General features: G+C 39.6%; 1 protein-coding gene across 1 annotated transcript in view; it reads right to left on the bottom strand.

Annotated features, from left to right (window-relative positions):
• The window catches only part of LOC149258642 (uncharacterized), a 37,372-nt gene extending 22,766 nt beyond the window's left edge, over window positions 1–14,606 (bottom strand). Inside the window, exon 1 of the mRNA XM_089426760.1 lies at window positions 14,487–14,606. Within this exon, the coding sequence (XP_089282886.1) occupies window positions 14,487–14,606 (120 nt within the window). The remainder of the gene's footprint in view (window positions 1–14,486) is intronic.
• Window positions 14,607–16,081: the final 1,475 nt, after the last annotated feature.

Below are 16,081 nucleotides of genomic sequence, written 5' to 3'. Positions count from 1 at the left end.
TTTGCACTAATCCTCCTAAGCTTCCTTTTCTCTGCTTAACCTTTGTCACACCTTCTCATGTGACCCTCTTGCAATCACTCTCATATATGTGTTATATTTTCGTTGCATATCTTTCCTTATCTACAAACGAATCTATAACCACTATTATGTACCTAAATTATGTGCATGTGTTAAATTGTATGTATTCTAGACATAAGATAGCATAAGGAATGGTTATTAACGCAACTCTTGCTTCCATCTCACATACATATCCACTCAGGACACTTGGACATAGCACACTTCCTTATATTAATTAAAAGAATCAAACATATTTACAATAGGCCCTTCTTGCCAAATTTACAATACATCACTCTTTTTGCATTGAAGCCATAATTTGGCTTCCCCAATCCACTCGATCCTCTTCTCTCTCACCATCACATAATCCTATTTTAGGTACCTATTTATACATAGGAATTTTGAACTATATTCCAGTTCAGATCCACAAAATCCTAGCCTAAACCTTATTCTAGGATTCCTAGATCCATAATTTTTTCAACAATCTAACTTCCCTCATTTCTCTCTAACTCTCACAAATATTAACGAGATCTATCTTCCAAAAGAGAGATGTAGTTACAATATTCTCAATCCCATTACTTATGTACAATTCTCATGAAAACATAGGAAAATTCAATTAAATAAATAATTACTCTCAATTAGGGAACCAACTCCCTTGGTAAATGAAACCCCTACAACAAAATATAAATTGACTTAGAAATGGAATGCTCCTACATCAAGAAGAGGTAGACTATTTGGCAGACCCATCCGATTTCGAGCCAAACTATCAAGATATGCCACCTAAGTTGGAGTTTATGGTTGCTGGAATGCCACTTGGACTGCCTGAACACATAGTTTATTCTCCTCTTCCGGCCTTGAAGGAGATTCCTTCCCAACATCAGAATTTGAACTCTTTGTTCTCGAATATGCAAAATGAACATGTCTTAGTTTTTTCATCAGGATATGGCAGTTTGGTTTTGGGAAGCCATGAATTGATCCAGATCTTGGGGGGAGGCCCCCAAGATCTGAAAAATTGAAATGGATTTTGGGGGAGAGGCCCCCAAGATTTGAAAATTTGAAATGCCAGAAGAAAAAAAAGGAGAATGCCCAATAAACAAAACCACAAATATTTTTTTTATTAAAACGAAGAATAACTGTAAAAGCTACATTGTGGTAGACAATTTGTCCTTATACACAATGCGACTTGTTATTTATAGTAATTTTCAGTTACAATACCACGGGTCAATTCCATGGGGGAATGAATACCATGGGTGGATGTCACAATACCATGGGAAATACCATGGGTGAATGAATATCATGGGTGGATGTCACTTAAAATACCATGGGTGGATACCACTTACAATACCATGGGTGGATGAATACCATGGGTTGATGCCATTTTCCATTCAGATCATTCCCCCCTCCTTAAGAAGCAATGGTCCCCATTACGTGAAGTTCCCTCCTGCAAAGCCTTTGTTGAATATAAAGAGCAACTGAAGAGAAGGGTTTTATGTGGTTAATCCATAACTATGATGAACGAAGATCCAAGGATAGAGATACCCTGTAATGCTTGTGACCAACTGTGACACTGACAGTGTGCGGCCTAGCAAATGGACTTCGATGATGTGTGGGTTTGTGGATGACCCATGAAAAACGAAGATCCGAGGGTAGAGATACCCTGTAATGCTTGTGACCAACTGTGATACTAACAGTGTGTGGCCTAGCAAATGGACTTTGATGACAAGGATTTTGTGCAGTTGACCCATAACCATGATGTTGGTTTGTTGATGAAGTAGCGGGTGCCTACATAGCCTGGGGTGGGAGGGCACGTCTCCAAAGAACCCAAGTTGGATGTTGATATGTTGAAACTGATGAATGTGAAGCAGGTGCCTACTAAAGCGGGGTGGGAGGGCACGTCTCCAAATGGAACCCGCTCCGAATGCTGCTCCAGAATTAAAATGGACATAACTCGGTCAATATAACTCAGAATATTTATTAAACCCTGTTTTTGGAAACAGAAGGGACCATTTTTCATCTTCCCGTGTGTTGGAAATCCTTATCTAGACACCCTAGAATCTCAGATTCGCACTGCAACTTCTCTGTCGTCACAAAAGTTATGAAAAATTAGCTGATTTTAAATTAGCGATATCTCCCACATATAAACTCCGTTTCGACCCATTTCTTTTTAAATTGGGTGAATTTTTGAGAGAAGCTCAGATATAAAATCATTGTTCTGAAATTATGAAAAAAAAACTATAAAAAATGATAGGAGAGTCATCGTCAACCAATTGTTGTCAGAAAAAAAAAAAATCTACAACATAGCGATTTTAAATCAACGATATCTCCCTCATCCGAACTCCGATTCGGCTGAATTTTTTTTTGAGTTTTGGTATTTTTTCACAAGGAATCCAGATATATTATTTGTTTTTGTAAATTTTGCACCAAATGTGTCAGATATGATCTAAAAACTCTCCGCCCAAAAAATATCTTGCAAAAAAATGAAAAAAGAAAAATTCTTCCTGCTTGGCCCAAGAAAGTGCTCTGTGGAGGTCGCAGCATGTGCCTAACGTTTGTTGAATATTTCTGCAAAAAATTGAAATTGAAGTATGCATTAAACCCTCATTCCCATGGAATTGCAACCTGCTCTGATACCACTGATCCAGATCTTGAGGGGAGAAAGATTTATAAGATTGAAATGGAAGAAGAAAAAGAAGAGAATTCCCAATAAACAAAACCACAAAGAATTTTTTTTATTAAAACAAAGAATAACTGTAAAAGCTACATTGTGGTGGACAATCTATCCTTTTACAAAATGTGACTTGTTACTTATAGTATTTTTCAGTTACAATACCACGAGTCAATTCCATGGGGGAATGAATACCATGGGTGGATGTCACAATACCATGGGAAAATATCATGGGTGAATGAATACCATGAGTGGGTGTCACTTACAATACCGTGGGTGGATAAATAACATGGGTGGATGCCACTTACAATACCATGGGTAAATTCCATGGGTGGATGAATAACATGGGTGGATGAATACCATGGGTTGATGCCATTTTCCATTCAAATCATGAATGGTCGCATATGTTGACAGATGTGATCCAGATTTATACAGGAACACAAGAGAATATGTATAGAAACATAAACATAGAGATGAAACATAAATAACACTTCATTCCATTAATGTCAAAGAACTAAAATATGCTTACATACAAAATGTAAATAAATTATCTTGGGTGATGGTAGCTTATCCCTGAGAAGAGATGTGGTCACCACATGCCTTTGAACTTTTTTACAATGAGCATCAAGGGAATTTTTATTATTGAACAACAAAGGGAAACCCTAGACAACCAAACCCTAACCTCAGGAGATGGAACACCAAGAGTTTATGGGCCTTGTTGGGGTTAGTTGGGAAACCAACTTCTCGGGCTCATAACTTGGTCATATGATCTTCGTTTGGCGAATATGATACCTCATTGGAAATATATCTCCGAGGACTACAAGATTTTTTTCTGCAGACCTTAAAAAAATGTTGTTTAGGGGGTCAAAATAGCTCAGGAAGTTCAAGACTTGAAAAATTGCTAAAAATAGTAAATGGTTCTATAATGAAGGAAACCGATGAAATTGACTGGGGGTCTAGGTGGAATAGGTAGGTGGCCACCAATATCCACCTGTATCAGTCCTCCCCCCTTAGGAAGCAATGGTCCTCATTATGTGCAAAGCCTCCATGAGGTGAGGAAATTTCTATTGAACGTGGTCCTTAGTGAACCACTTTCCCTGATGAAGAAGTTGGCATGCTTTCACAACTCGATATAGTTGGATCCTCTGTTGGCGATTGTTCTCGATCTGTATGTCCATGATCCTGTTAGTTGTTTCTTTTTCTATGCATCTTGGGTTGAACTCTGTTGGTGTCAGCTACTTAGCAATGTTAGATGTGTCCAACAATGGGGGAAAGTATGGTCGCAGCTGGTCCACATTGAATACTAGGTGTAGGCCAAAGAATGGTGGAATTATGGGCTCCACGGAATTATCCCCTACAACCTTAGTGATGGTGTATGACCCATATTAGAGCAGATGAAGCTTGCGGTGGGGTCCAATGAGGTGAACCTTCTGCAAATGTAACCAAACTTTGTTGCCCACCTAGAAGTTGTGTGACACTCGATGCTGATCATGACACTACTTATAATTAGCATTGGCTCTATCCAATATGTCATGGACCTACTTGTGGATATGCTGAATACGCTCAATGAAGCTGCTAGCCCTGTCAGCTTCGAACTGGACATGAGCCAAACTTGCCTAAGTAACTGCAAATGGTATGGTCACATCAATGGGACATAGTGGCTGGAATCCCAACCCCACCTTAAAGGGGTTGTGGCCAGCTGAGCTATGGAGAGCTTTGTTGTAGCTGTATTGGACATAGGGGAGGCTTTCATCCCATGTGCGTGGATGCTTCGAGTTGTACATGCGTAGAATATGCATGATCATCCTATTGACGACCTTTGTTTGGTCATTAGTTTTGGGGGTGGAAGGTCATGGACTTAGTGAGATTGGTATCCGGCATCGACTTGATCAAAATGTACTCAGGAACCTACCGTCCCAATCTGAGATAATAGACTGTAGGATCCCAAAGTGTACCAACACTTGTTCAAAGAAGAGCTTAGCAATGGCTTCTGTTGTGATACTTTTCTTGTAGGCCACCAGAATGGCCATCTTAGAGAACCTCTCGACGACCACGAAATCACAATAATTTCCATGCTTAGTATAAGGAAGGCCCGAAATCTAATCCATGGAGATGGATTCCCAAGGCCGACTAGGAGTAAGTAAAGGAGTATATAGGTCTTTCTTCTTCATTTTCGGTTTGGAATTGGCGCAGGTAGTGCAAGATCTGATGTACTTCCCAACATCCTGTCAAAGGTTCACCCAATAAAAATACTTCTGCAAAATTGCCATTATTTTCTCTACTCCAAAATGTCTAACAACCATATTGTAGTGTGCCTGCCAAATCATCTTGGAACGCTTGCTTGAAGGAACATAAAGGTGTCCCAGGTGGCATAACAATGCACCCTAGAGGTGAAAATATGGAACTTTATTGCCTTCCAAGAGCATTTGGAATGTGTTGTTGAATTTTGGATCACTCTTGTAAAGATGCGGCCACCTCAAAGTCTCTATTCACAAGATTCAAGCACATTGGTCATCGCCATAACCGATAGTCGGCTGAGACAATTTACAAAATTATTGGTGCTGCCCTTCTTGTAGTTGATGTTCAAATGGAAGTGTTCCAGATATGCAGACCATTTCTGATGGTGATCATTCTACAACTTTCCTTGTGTCTCTATGATCTGCAGGGGTTGGTGGTCTGTGTGGATGACCGTTTCCTTCCCTAGGATGTAATGCTTCCATTGTTGCCAGACCTACACAATGGAATATATCTCTTGTCATAAGTGGGATACTTTCAGAAAAGATCTGAAAGTGTCTCACTGTGATATGCTACTGGATGCCCCTGGTGGGTAAGAAATGTACCAATAGCATAATCAAAGGTGCATGTCTCAATTTCAAATGGTTGTTATAGGTCTGGTAATGTGAGCACTGGTTCAAAGCAGATCAAACGATGATTCAAATCAACAAATGCATTCTGTTTAGATTCAGACCAAAAGAACTTTTCTTTCACTCCGCCCTTAGTGACTTGACTCAAAGGCCGAGTGATATGAAAGAATCCCAACACTAATCTGCGATAGAAATTGGCAAGACCTAGATAAATGCAAAGCTCTGTTAGAGTGGTTGGCATTGGATAATCCCGAATAACTTGTATCTTTGTTGGGTCCACATGCACACCCCTCTCATCAATGATGTACCCTATATATTGAACCTAGTTCATACCAAAAGTGCATTTCTCAAAATTTGCACACAATTTGTGTTGTCGCAGGGTTTGGAGGGCCTGTCAGATATGATGTATGTGATCTTTCCAACTCTGGTCGAACATCAGGATGTCATCTAGGTACACTACCATGAACGAGTTGGTGAAGGGCCACAAGATATTGTTCATCATCCACATGAAGGTTGCGGGAGAATTTGTCAACCCAAAAGGCATGACCAACGATTTGAAAAATTCCCTCCTTTCATTTGAAGGCAGTCTTCCACATATTAGAGGGTTCAATTAGTACCTAGTGATAACCAGACTTCAAGTCAATCTTACTGAAATATTTAGCACCCTTGAGCTGGTCTAGAAGGTCATCAATATGTAGGATTGGATACCTATTCCAAACAATGATATTATTCAGTGCCTGATAGTAAATAAAAATCCTCCAGGTTTCATCCTTCTTTTGTACCAACACAATCAGGCTTCCACAGGGTGATGAACTTGGCTTGATGTTCACTTTTTGTAACAACTCTTGAATCTACCTTCTGATCTCATCGTTTTCCAGAACATAGTATCAATAGATTCGTCCATTAGGTAGTGGCGTGCCTGGGGTCAGATCGATTGAGTGCTTGACTTGATAGTGTAGGGATACCCCTGCAGGTGAGTTGAAGTGCCCCTGTACTCCTCCATGAACTTGTATATCTACTGTTGTCGTGCGGAGGATCCCTGTTTAGAGGCCATGGAGGAGGTCACAATATTCTTCTTCTTTCCATGAGGGCGAATCATAAGGAAGACTAATTTCCTAGTCTAGTAAACGATCTTATGCATTTCTCCGCAGAGATCAAAGATATGGTGGTAGGCAGTGCTACCTCCCGTATCCTGTATAACTTATTTCCTAAAGTAATAATAACAATCTGAGACCTAGACTCATACACAACATGGCACTTCCACAAGTATGGTTGGCCTAATAATACATAACAAACTTCAAGAGGAGCAACATCACATAGTACCTCATTTGTGAAGGGATTGATGTTGTAGGGAAGGCAACACTGTTGGATGATGTAGAGATCTCATCCTTAGTGAAGCCACCTGATGGTGTGTAACAACCCTCGTGAAAAATTCCATGCAATAAAAGTTAATAAAGACAGAATAATAACCACGATTGATGGGACAGTTATTCCACGCTAAATCTTGGGTAATATATCCTAATGTGGGTGTTAATTTGGCTATTAATGACTAAGGAAATTGGCAAAGGCAATGGCTAAATATTTGGAAAGACAAAATGGAATTTTTGGCACATTTATTTATGAAAATAATGGAAATTAGGGGAAAAGGGAGGTGAAAGGTCACAGGTTGCATGTGAGGAGGAAAATGAAAATGGAAAATGAAGAAAATAGGGACCTCATTCATAAAAGGGCTTCTAAGGATCAATTGGTAACCTTTTGTCAGTTCAATGTTGGATCTCTCTCTTTATTCTCTCTCTCTCTCATACTCTTGCATACTTAGAGTTTTCTTGGAGCACTCTTGGAGGGTGTGACATACTTGGATTTTTGGAGAAAGAAGGCAAATGAAGAGCAGGAAATGCAAGAGGACATCAGGATCAACAACAACAACAAATTTCTCTTTCAGGTACTTAGTTGCATGTATGTTTTTCTCACTAGTTTTGACGTGCATGGCATATGCATGTGGATTTTGGTCATGATATGTCACTTGCATGAAGGATTCCCTGGATTGACAATGGATTGCCTAACCTTTCCATTTCTTGGATAGCCATGGAGATTGTGGACTTATTTTCCTTGTTTGTTTTGATTGGTTCTCATGTTTCCTTAGCTTGGGTTGAGTTATTAGTTCCTGGAAGCCCTCGTTGGACAAATGCTATGGAAGCCCTGTAACAACTTGGGTTGAGTTAATAGTCTTGGAAGCCTTGGTTGGAAAAACACTCTGGAAGCCCTTGGTGGGTTGAGTTACTATGTTATGAAACCAGCTCAAGAAAGATAGAAAATATAGATCAACGCCTTAGAATTCAGCCTCTTCGAGGGGGCAACCTCATTTACATTACATAAATGAACAATTCTTGGATGATTCAAATGAAAAAACCTCCTTTCTATATATAGGAGTCTAAGGAGTCACAATATAATCCAGCCGACCTAAAAATAATAATATAAAGCCACAAAAATAACAATAAAGGGATTCTATGGGGCACAATAATAACAATATGGGGGCAATAGGGGCACAACAATATTAATAAGGGGTATAACTACAATACTAATGGGGTAATAACTAGTATTATAGGGACCCAACATGCCCCTCTCCTTCAAAAGCGTGTTTTCCTCAACGCTTGAGTAGTTCTGGATACTTCTGCATAAAATTCTCATCCTCCCATGTGGAATCTTCAGCAGATAAGTTCTTCCACTTGATAAGATACTCTGAAATTGAACGATTTCATAGCTGTCGAGTTCTTGTTTCTGTGATTGCTTCCGGTTCCAATATAAATTTTCCTTCCTCGTCAAGTTTTGGCAATATTGTTTGAACTGGGAGCTTGTCGCCTATAACCTTCTTTAAACATGAAACATGGAAAACTGGGTGCAATCGAGAAGCTGCAGGAAGCTCCAATTTGTATGCCATAGTACCAATCTTTTGCAACACCTTGTACGAACCATAATACTTTGGTGATAATTTATTATCCTTCTTAGCTTGCTTGAGGGACATTTGCTTATATGGTTGTAGCCGTAGGAATACCCAATCACCTACATCAAAACTTCTTTCACTACGATGTTGATCTGCCTGTTGTTTCATTCTATTCTGTGCCAACACGAGGTTATCCTTTAAGAGTTGGAGGACTTGTTGTTGCATGGAAGGAAGTGTTATACCACCATTCAGCCAGAGGCAACCATTTGACCCATTGTGTCTGTTTATCAGATACAAAGCAACGAAGATATCCTTCCAAACATTTGTTTACTATCTCAGTTTGCCCATCAGATTGAGGATGATAAGATGAGCTATGAGCTAACTGAGTACCAAGACAAGAAAATAATTCTGTCCAAAAATTTCCAGTGAAAATGGGATCTCTGTCACTTACAATAATCTTTGGGTTTCCATGTAGCTTTTGAATTGTTTCCATAAATGCAGTAGAAACTGTACTAGCTTTAAATGGATGTGATAATGCACAAAAGTGTGCATACTTGGTAAGTCTGTCAACTACCACCATGATGACACTCTTTCCCTCCGACTTGGGTAAACCTGTGATAAAATCCATTGAAACCTCCTCGCAACGTTGGCTTGGAATGGATAAAGGTTGTAATAGACCCGATGTCTTAATTGTTTCAACTTTATTTTGTTGGCAAACCAAACATTCAGCCACAAACTTTTGAATATCTGATTTAAGGCCATCCCAAAAAAATTCCTTCTTAACCCTGTGGTAAGTTTTTAAAAATCCTGAGTGCCCTCCTAAGGGAGAAGTGTGCAATTCCATAAGAATCTTTTGTTTTAGCTGGGAATTCTTACAGAGGTATAAGCGATCTTTGTACCATAACGAATCATTTTTCCAACTAAATGTACCAGACGTATTGGAATCTTGTTGTAACTTTCGAATAAGTGCCCACACTTCTTTGTCATTCTTCCATTCCTCCCTTGCTTCGTTTATCAAATTTGGTTGGATAATAGAAATGGCGCACAACAATGCTTCCACATCCTCATCCTTTCTTGAGAGTGCATCTGCCACCATATTTTGCTTCCATTTTTTGTAGATGATTTCAAAGTCATAACCCAACATCTTTGTGACCCACTTTTGTTGCTCTTCAGAGGATAATATTTGTTGTAGAAAGTATTTAAGGCTATCATGATCCATTTTTACCTTGAAGTGTCTACCCATTAGGTAGGGTCGCCATTTCTTAAGTGCATGGAGTATTGCCAACATTTCCTTCTCATAAATAGCTTTTCTTAAAAACTTTCCCTTGATTGTACGACTTTCAAAAGCAATGGGTCTTTCATCTTGCATTAGAACAACACCAATTCCATTTCCTAAAGCATCACATTCCACAATAAAGGTTTTTGTGAAGTCCGGTGTAGCTAAGACCGGTGCTTGGCACATTGCCTCTTTAAGATGTTCAAAGGCCTTTGTTGCTTCCGGAGTCCATGAAAATGCATCTTTCTTTAATAATGTTGTTAGAGGTGCTGCTATTCTCCCATAATTCTTAACAAACTTGCGATAATACCCTGTCAACCCGAGAAATCCTCGCAGATGCTTTATGGATGTGGGGATTTTCCATTCCTTAATGGCTTTAATTTTGCTAGGGTCTACCTTAACTCCTTCATGAGATACAATATGACCCAGATATTCCACCTCCTGGACTCCAAAGAAACATTTGGATCTTTTTGCATATAATTGTTTCTCCTTCAATAGTTGTAGCACCTTGTCAACATGTTCAACATGATCCTTCCAAGACTTGTTGTAGATTAGTATATCATCAAAAAATACTAACACAAAGTTTCTAAGGAATGGTTTGAAAATTGAATTCATCAAACCTTGAAATGTTGAAGGTGCATTGGTAAGGCCAAAAGGCATGACCAAAAATTCATAATGACCCTCATGAGTTCTAAATGATGTTTTTGGAATGTCTTCAGTCTTCATTCTGATTTGATGATATCCTAAACGAAGATCCAACTTGGTGAAGTAAATTGATCCATGCAATTCATCCAGTAATTCATCAATGACAGGAATGGGGAACTTATCTTTAATAGTGAGCTTGTTGAGCTCCCTATAATCCAGACACATGCACCATGATCCATCCTTCTTGTGCACCAATACTACTGGAGCAGAGAAATATCTTTGACTCGGTTGAATTATACTAGCCTCTAGCATTTCTGCAACCATACGTTCAATTTCACTCTTTTGGACATAGGGATATCTGTACGGCCTGATGTTTGGAGGAACACTTCCTGGAATCAGATGAATAACATGATCATGATTACGCATAGGTGGGAGACCTTTGGGAGTCTCAAATACCTTGGAATGATTGTCCAGGACTTTTTGGAGATCTGGAGAAATAGATGACTCCGATGTGGACACATCTAGCGAGCATAATTGTGCAATTACACCTCTTTTCTCCTTTTTTAGAAGCTTTGTCATACTATTAGAGCTTATTATCTTTCCTGGTTTCCCTGCAATACCCCTTAATTCAACTTCCTTTCCTTCCGTAGAAAACTTGATGAAAAGTTCTTGAAAATTAAAAGCTATTGTACCCAGGGATTGTAGCCATTGGACTCCTAGTACAACATCAGCACCTCCCATTGGAATGGAAAGCATTGGGCTAGTCAATACATATTCTCCCATGGATAGCTTGATATTATGGCACTTTCCAGAGCAATTTATTGTTCCTCCATTTGCAATCATCACTTGACACTCTGGTGCTGGATATAGGAAGCAATTCAATTCTTTTGCTACCTTACAATGAATAAAATTGTGGGTGCTTCCTGAATCAATCAACACTATTACCTTTCTCTTCTTGATTTGTCCTTCTATCTTGATGGTTTGAGGAGTGGTAATTCCCGCCAATGCATTAAAAGATATGGTCGGATTTATTTTTTCTTCATCTAGGCTTTGTTCCTGGAGTATATCCTCTTCTTTTGACCTTTCTTGCTCCTTTTCTTCTTCCTCTTCACAATCTATGTAGAATAATTTCTTCTCAACACACTTATGACCTTTAGTGTATTTGCTATCACAACTGTAACAAAGCCTTTTTGCTCTTTTTTCTTCCAATTGTTGTGGTGTCAACCTTATAGGTTGTGGAAGACTAGGGGCAACAACACTTCCGTCTTTATAGTTGTGAGTGGTATGCTTCCTGGTTGCCATAATTTTGCTTTCCATTTGTCTTGCTAACCTGAATGCCTTCTCTAATGAATCAGGTTCCCAAAGGCGAACATCATGTTGGATATTATCCTTTAAAGACCCTATGAACACATCAATCCTATGATCCTCTGGAATATCTTTTACCCTTATGTTCAATTTTTGGAACTCCTCAATGTGCTCCATTATTGAACCCTTTTGTTTGAGACTTATCAATTGGCTAAAAAAAATGTTGCTTTTTGTATCCTCATAATGTGCTATCAATTCTTCCGTAAAAATTGCCCAAGTGATAAATGGTTTACAAGAGCAAAGCCATTGATACCATACAAACTGATTTGGTTCCAAATATAAAGTTGCCATACGTACCTTTTGTGTGTTTTGCACATTATTGAGATTGAAGAATTGCTCCATCTGTAATATCCGTGTGGCAGGATCCTTGCCATCAAACTTCCTCATATCGATTTTTGGAATATGGTGAGTCTTCAATCCAACATTAGTGTCTATGGAATCATGATTAACATTTATTTTGTTCTCATCATGAGTTTCCTTTAGTACCCTTTCACCCTTAGGGACCATTTCTTGTAGCAACTTATTCATATTTATCTTCAATTTGTCCATGTCTGTCTTCAAATCTATCTTCAAATTATCCATCTTAGCTTCCACGTTAGTCATCTTAGCTTCTACGCCTTTCTTTAAACAGTCCATTTTAGCTTCTACACCTTTCTTTAAACCATCCATCTTATCTTCTACATCTTTCTTTAAACCATCCATCTTATATTCTATTTCTTTTTGTGCAAGGGACAATTGTTGCACTTGGTCTTGTAATTTTGATATATCATGTTGCATTTCTTCTTCTTCTTCATGAGTCATGCTAGAGCTTTCAGGTTCCTTACTAGGTGTTTGCATTTTCTTTCCCCAGGGCATCAGTTACTGATAATAATGCTCTACTATGCCCTTTGAATTCCTTCAAAATAAATTTTCAAACCAAGCTTAAGCAAAAATTTAAGAAAATCTACACACCTTTTTTCACTTTGTTGGAGCTCGATATTGCCTCTGATGTGTCTCTGTATTTTCCAATCATATAGTTCTAAATTTGTAAGTTGTAGTAGCCCCCTGTGTCCTCTTTCCAATGCCACAAGTCTGACCCAAATTGGATTCTCCAATGAAGAGTTATGTGAAATCTCCCACAATGACTTGCTTATAGACTAGTTCAGTAGATCGAACTTGTACGACGTGCCACGAGTCACTGTTTCAACCTTTGGATCTGAAACGTGCATAAAAGAAACTACAGCCCATCCTATTTCTATACATTCATACAAAATTTCAATCCGATCCCCAGCGAGAAATTTATGACGATTTTCCCCAGGTCACCTGTTTTGAATGTAATTCAGGACTCTGCAAAAAGACCAATTCCTCAGATCATATCTCCGTAAAGATTGCGTAAAAAGATCTGAAATTTAGGTCCAAGGTTCAGCGCGATTTCTTCTCAAATGGGTTTTTTTTTCGACTTCTGAAACATCACAGAAAAAAATTTATAGCGAAAATGCCACGATGACCTGTTTTGAGAAGCGAAACCCTCGAATCCAAAGCTCTGATACCAAATGTTATGAAACCAGCTCAAGAAAAGATAGAAAAGATAGATCAACGCCTTAGAATTTAGCCTCTTCGAGGGAGCAACCTCCTTTACATTACATAAATGAACAATTCTTCGATTATTCAAATGAAAAAACCTCCTTTCTATATATAGGAGTCTAAGGAGTCACAATCTAATCCAGCCGACCTAACAATAATAATATAAAGCCACAAAAATAACAATAAAGGGATTCTATGGGGCACAGTAATAACAATATGGGGGCGATAGGGGCACAACAATATTAATAAGGGGTATAACTACAATAGTAATGGGGTAATCACTAGTATTATATGGACCCAACATACTAGTCCTGGAAGCCATGGTTGGAAGAACACTCTAGAAGCCCGACGACAATTGTGGGTTGAGTTATTAGTTCCTGGAAGTCTTGGTTGAAACAAACGCTCTGGAAGCCCTGGAAGGATTGGATAGAGACCAATCTGATGATGGTTTTGTGATGTTCGACCGTGAGGTGGAATCATTGTTGGTGGGTTGAGGTGGGTGATCTGAAAGTCACTCGTGAGTGATATCAGTTAATTAATTAATGAATGAAGGTATTATAGACTCATGTGTTGGTGTGTGTCTATGTTATCTTAGGCAATGGATCGATCATATTGCAAAATACACAGACACTAGAAAATGGAAAACAATAAGAGAAACACAATAAGCAAATGCAAGAACACAACAAATTAATAAGGAGTTCACCCTATCCTCTAGGGCTACGTCTCCGGTCCAGCTTTCAGTGGTGGCCTTTTCTTATTGTGTCTTTAAAGTAGAGTTTTTACAATGCGGAGCTCAATTTGAGTCTCTTGAAATAGATAATGCTTAGTAGGGTGGTTCTTGGATTCCCCAAGCCACTAGAGTGCATAGACTCTTCCTTACGAAGTCTCAACCTCAACTGGTCTTGAATTGGGTGAGTCCAATTTGGTACTCAGTTCCCGACAGATATCCTCTTAGGGATTGCTTGAACCTCTCAAGCCTGGTTCTATCTGCTTGATGCTACCTTACTCTGCAGGTTAGCTCGCCTCTTTGTTTTCTGCTTCTTGCTTATTCTCTGTTCTGTCTCTCTATCTCACTGTCTCATTGTATCTTTCTTTCTTACAGTGCTCGCTCACCTTTTTGTTCTCTGTCTGTTCACGGCTTAAAGCCAAGACGTCCTCTGACTGTTCACTTCCTCTTCTGCCTCTTTGGATTGCCTGCTGTTTTTCGCTTGGAATTCCCTGTCTCTGCGTCATCGTCACTGTGTAATGTCTCACAGGGAAGTGGCCACTTGTCCTCTCATGAACTGCGCCAGCTCTTCCTCAAATGGTTTGGTGTTTCGGTTACGTTGGGAAATGATTCATCCGCCAACTCAGCGGTTGAATCGCACTTCATAATTTTATATGCCACAGCTTAACTCTCCCTCTAGATCCGGTTTCTCATCGGGCACAATCTCCTTCGTTAGATCTGGAGCCCCCAGATCCTACGATGTTCGCTCTTATCACGTGGTTGACTTTCTCAACCGTTAGCTCATGATGAGAGGTGGTTTTCTCTCTCATTTTCCGGACACATGTCGTGCAATGTATGGAATCACTCGTTCTTTACCAAATCCACTTACTGCCCAAAGTGCCTCCAATATTCTGCCAGTTTTGGAGCGCGGGACCCGCCTTTTGCTTTAGCGGTTTCCCAGCTTCCCATGCGACTGAGCGCTCAGGGATTTTCCTTCTCGAGGGGTTTTTCCCAACAATGCGCTAATCACGCATCAGAAACGGCCTCTGTTTTCCGATCTGGACTTCCTAACTGCTAGTTTACGTCCTGCACAGTCTCCATGGGCCTCGGTCAGCGCACTTTGACCGAAGTCCTTATCGTTCCTTGCTGGCTACAAACTACCATTGTTCAAAGGTCCTTCCTGATAGCTCTTTGTTCACAAGTTTTTGAAGTCTGTCTTGATTTGATACAGTCATAGCACTTTGATAATTTTCATGGATCCAATTCGGATCACGGCCTTCCCACTGAAAAAGCTTTTGGACCACCAAAAGTTGGTTTTCAAGCATCGACTAAGTGAGGGTACAATTGTCTCACTTGTCCAATCTCTATCCACTTTGCACTGCTCGGCTTTGAACCCTTGAGCCCAATTCTAAGGTACTCAACATCTCCCCTGCGTGTCGTCCTCACCTTCCTGTCCAAAACTGTGTCTTCCTGCAATTCATTAAGATATTCAGGTAGCAGGTCATCAATAGAAGGTAATTGACTATGCTCTTTAGGATCTTCAATTAGTGAAGGTTCAAACAATCTCAAGCAATCTGCATTTACGACTGAGTAGATGTGCATGTAAGCTGGTAGATCAAGGCGAAAAGCATTCTCACCAATCTTCTCAAGTATCTTGAAGGGTCCATACCTAATAGGCTTTAGCTTTTTACCTTCACCTTGCATCCTGTCCTTGCTGATATGCAGCCAGACTTGGTCACCAACTTGGAAACTATGCTCCATTCGATGCTTGTCATGCCTTGCCTTATATTTGGCTTGGCTCTTTTCCAGCTATTCCTGTATTGCCTGGTGGATCTCTTGGATTTGTTCAATGAACCTAGTTTCCCTGTCCACATCACTATGTCCCTCAACTGTGGTTTCTTTACCAAAGACAAAATCCAAAGGAGACCTTGGTGTGAAACCGAAACAGGTCTCAAAAGGAGATCTCTATGTAGAAGAATGTTTTTCTCTATTGTAAGCATGT

This window comes from Pinus tabuliformis, chromosome 6 (assembly GCF_031772625.1).
Source record: "Pinus tabuliformis cultivar Carrire ecotype Pingquan chromosome 6, CPIR1, whole genome shotgun sequence".
Taxonomy (NCBI): Eukaryota; Viridiplantae; Streptophyta; class Pinopsida; order Pinales; family Pinaceae; genus Pinus; species Pinus tabuliformis.
This window is presented reverse-complemented; position numbering and strand designations above follow the sequence as displayed.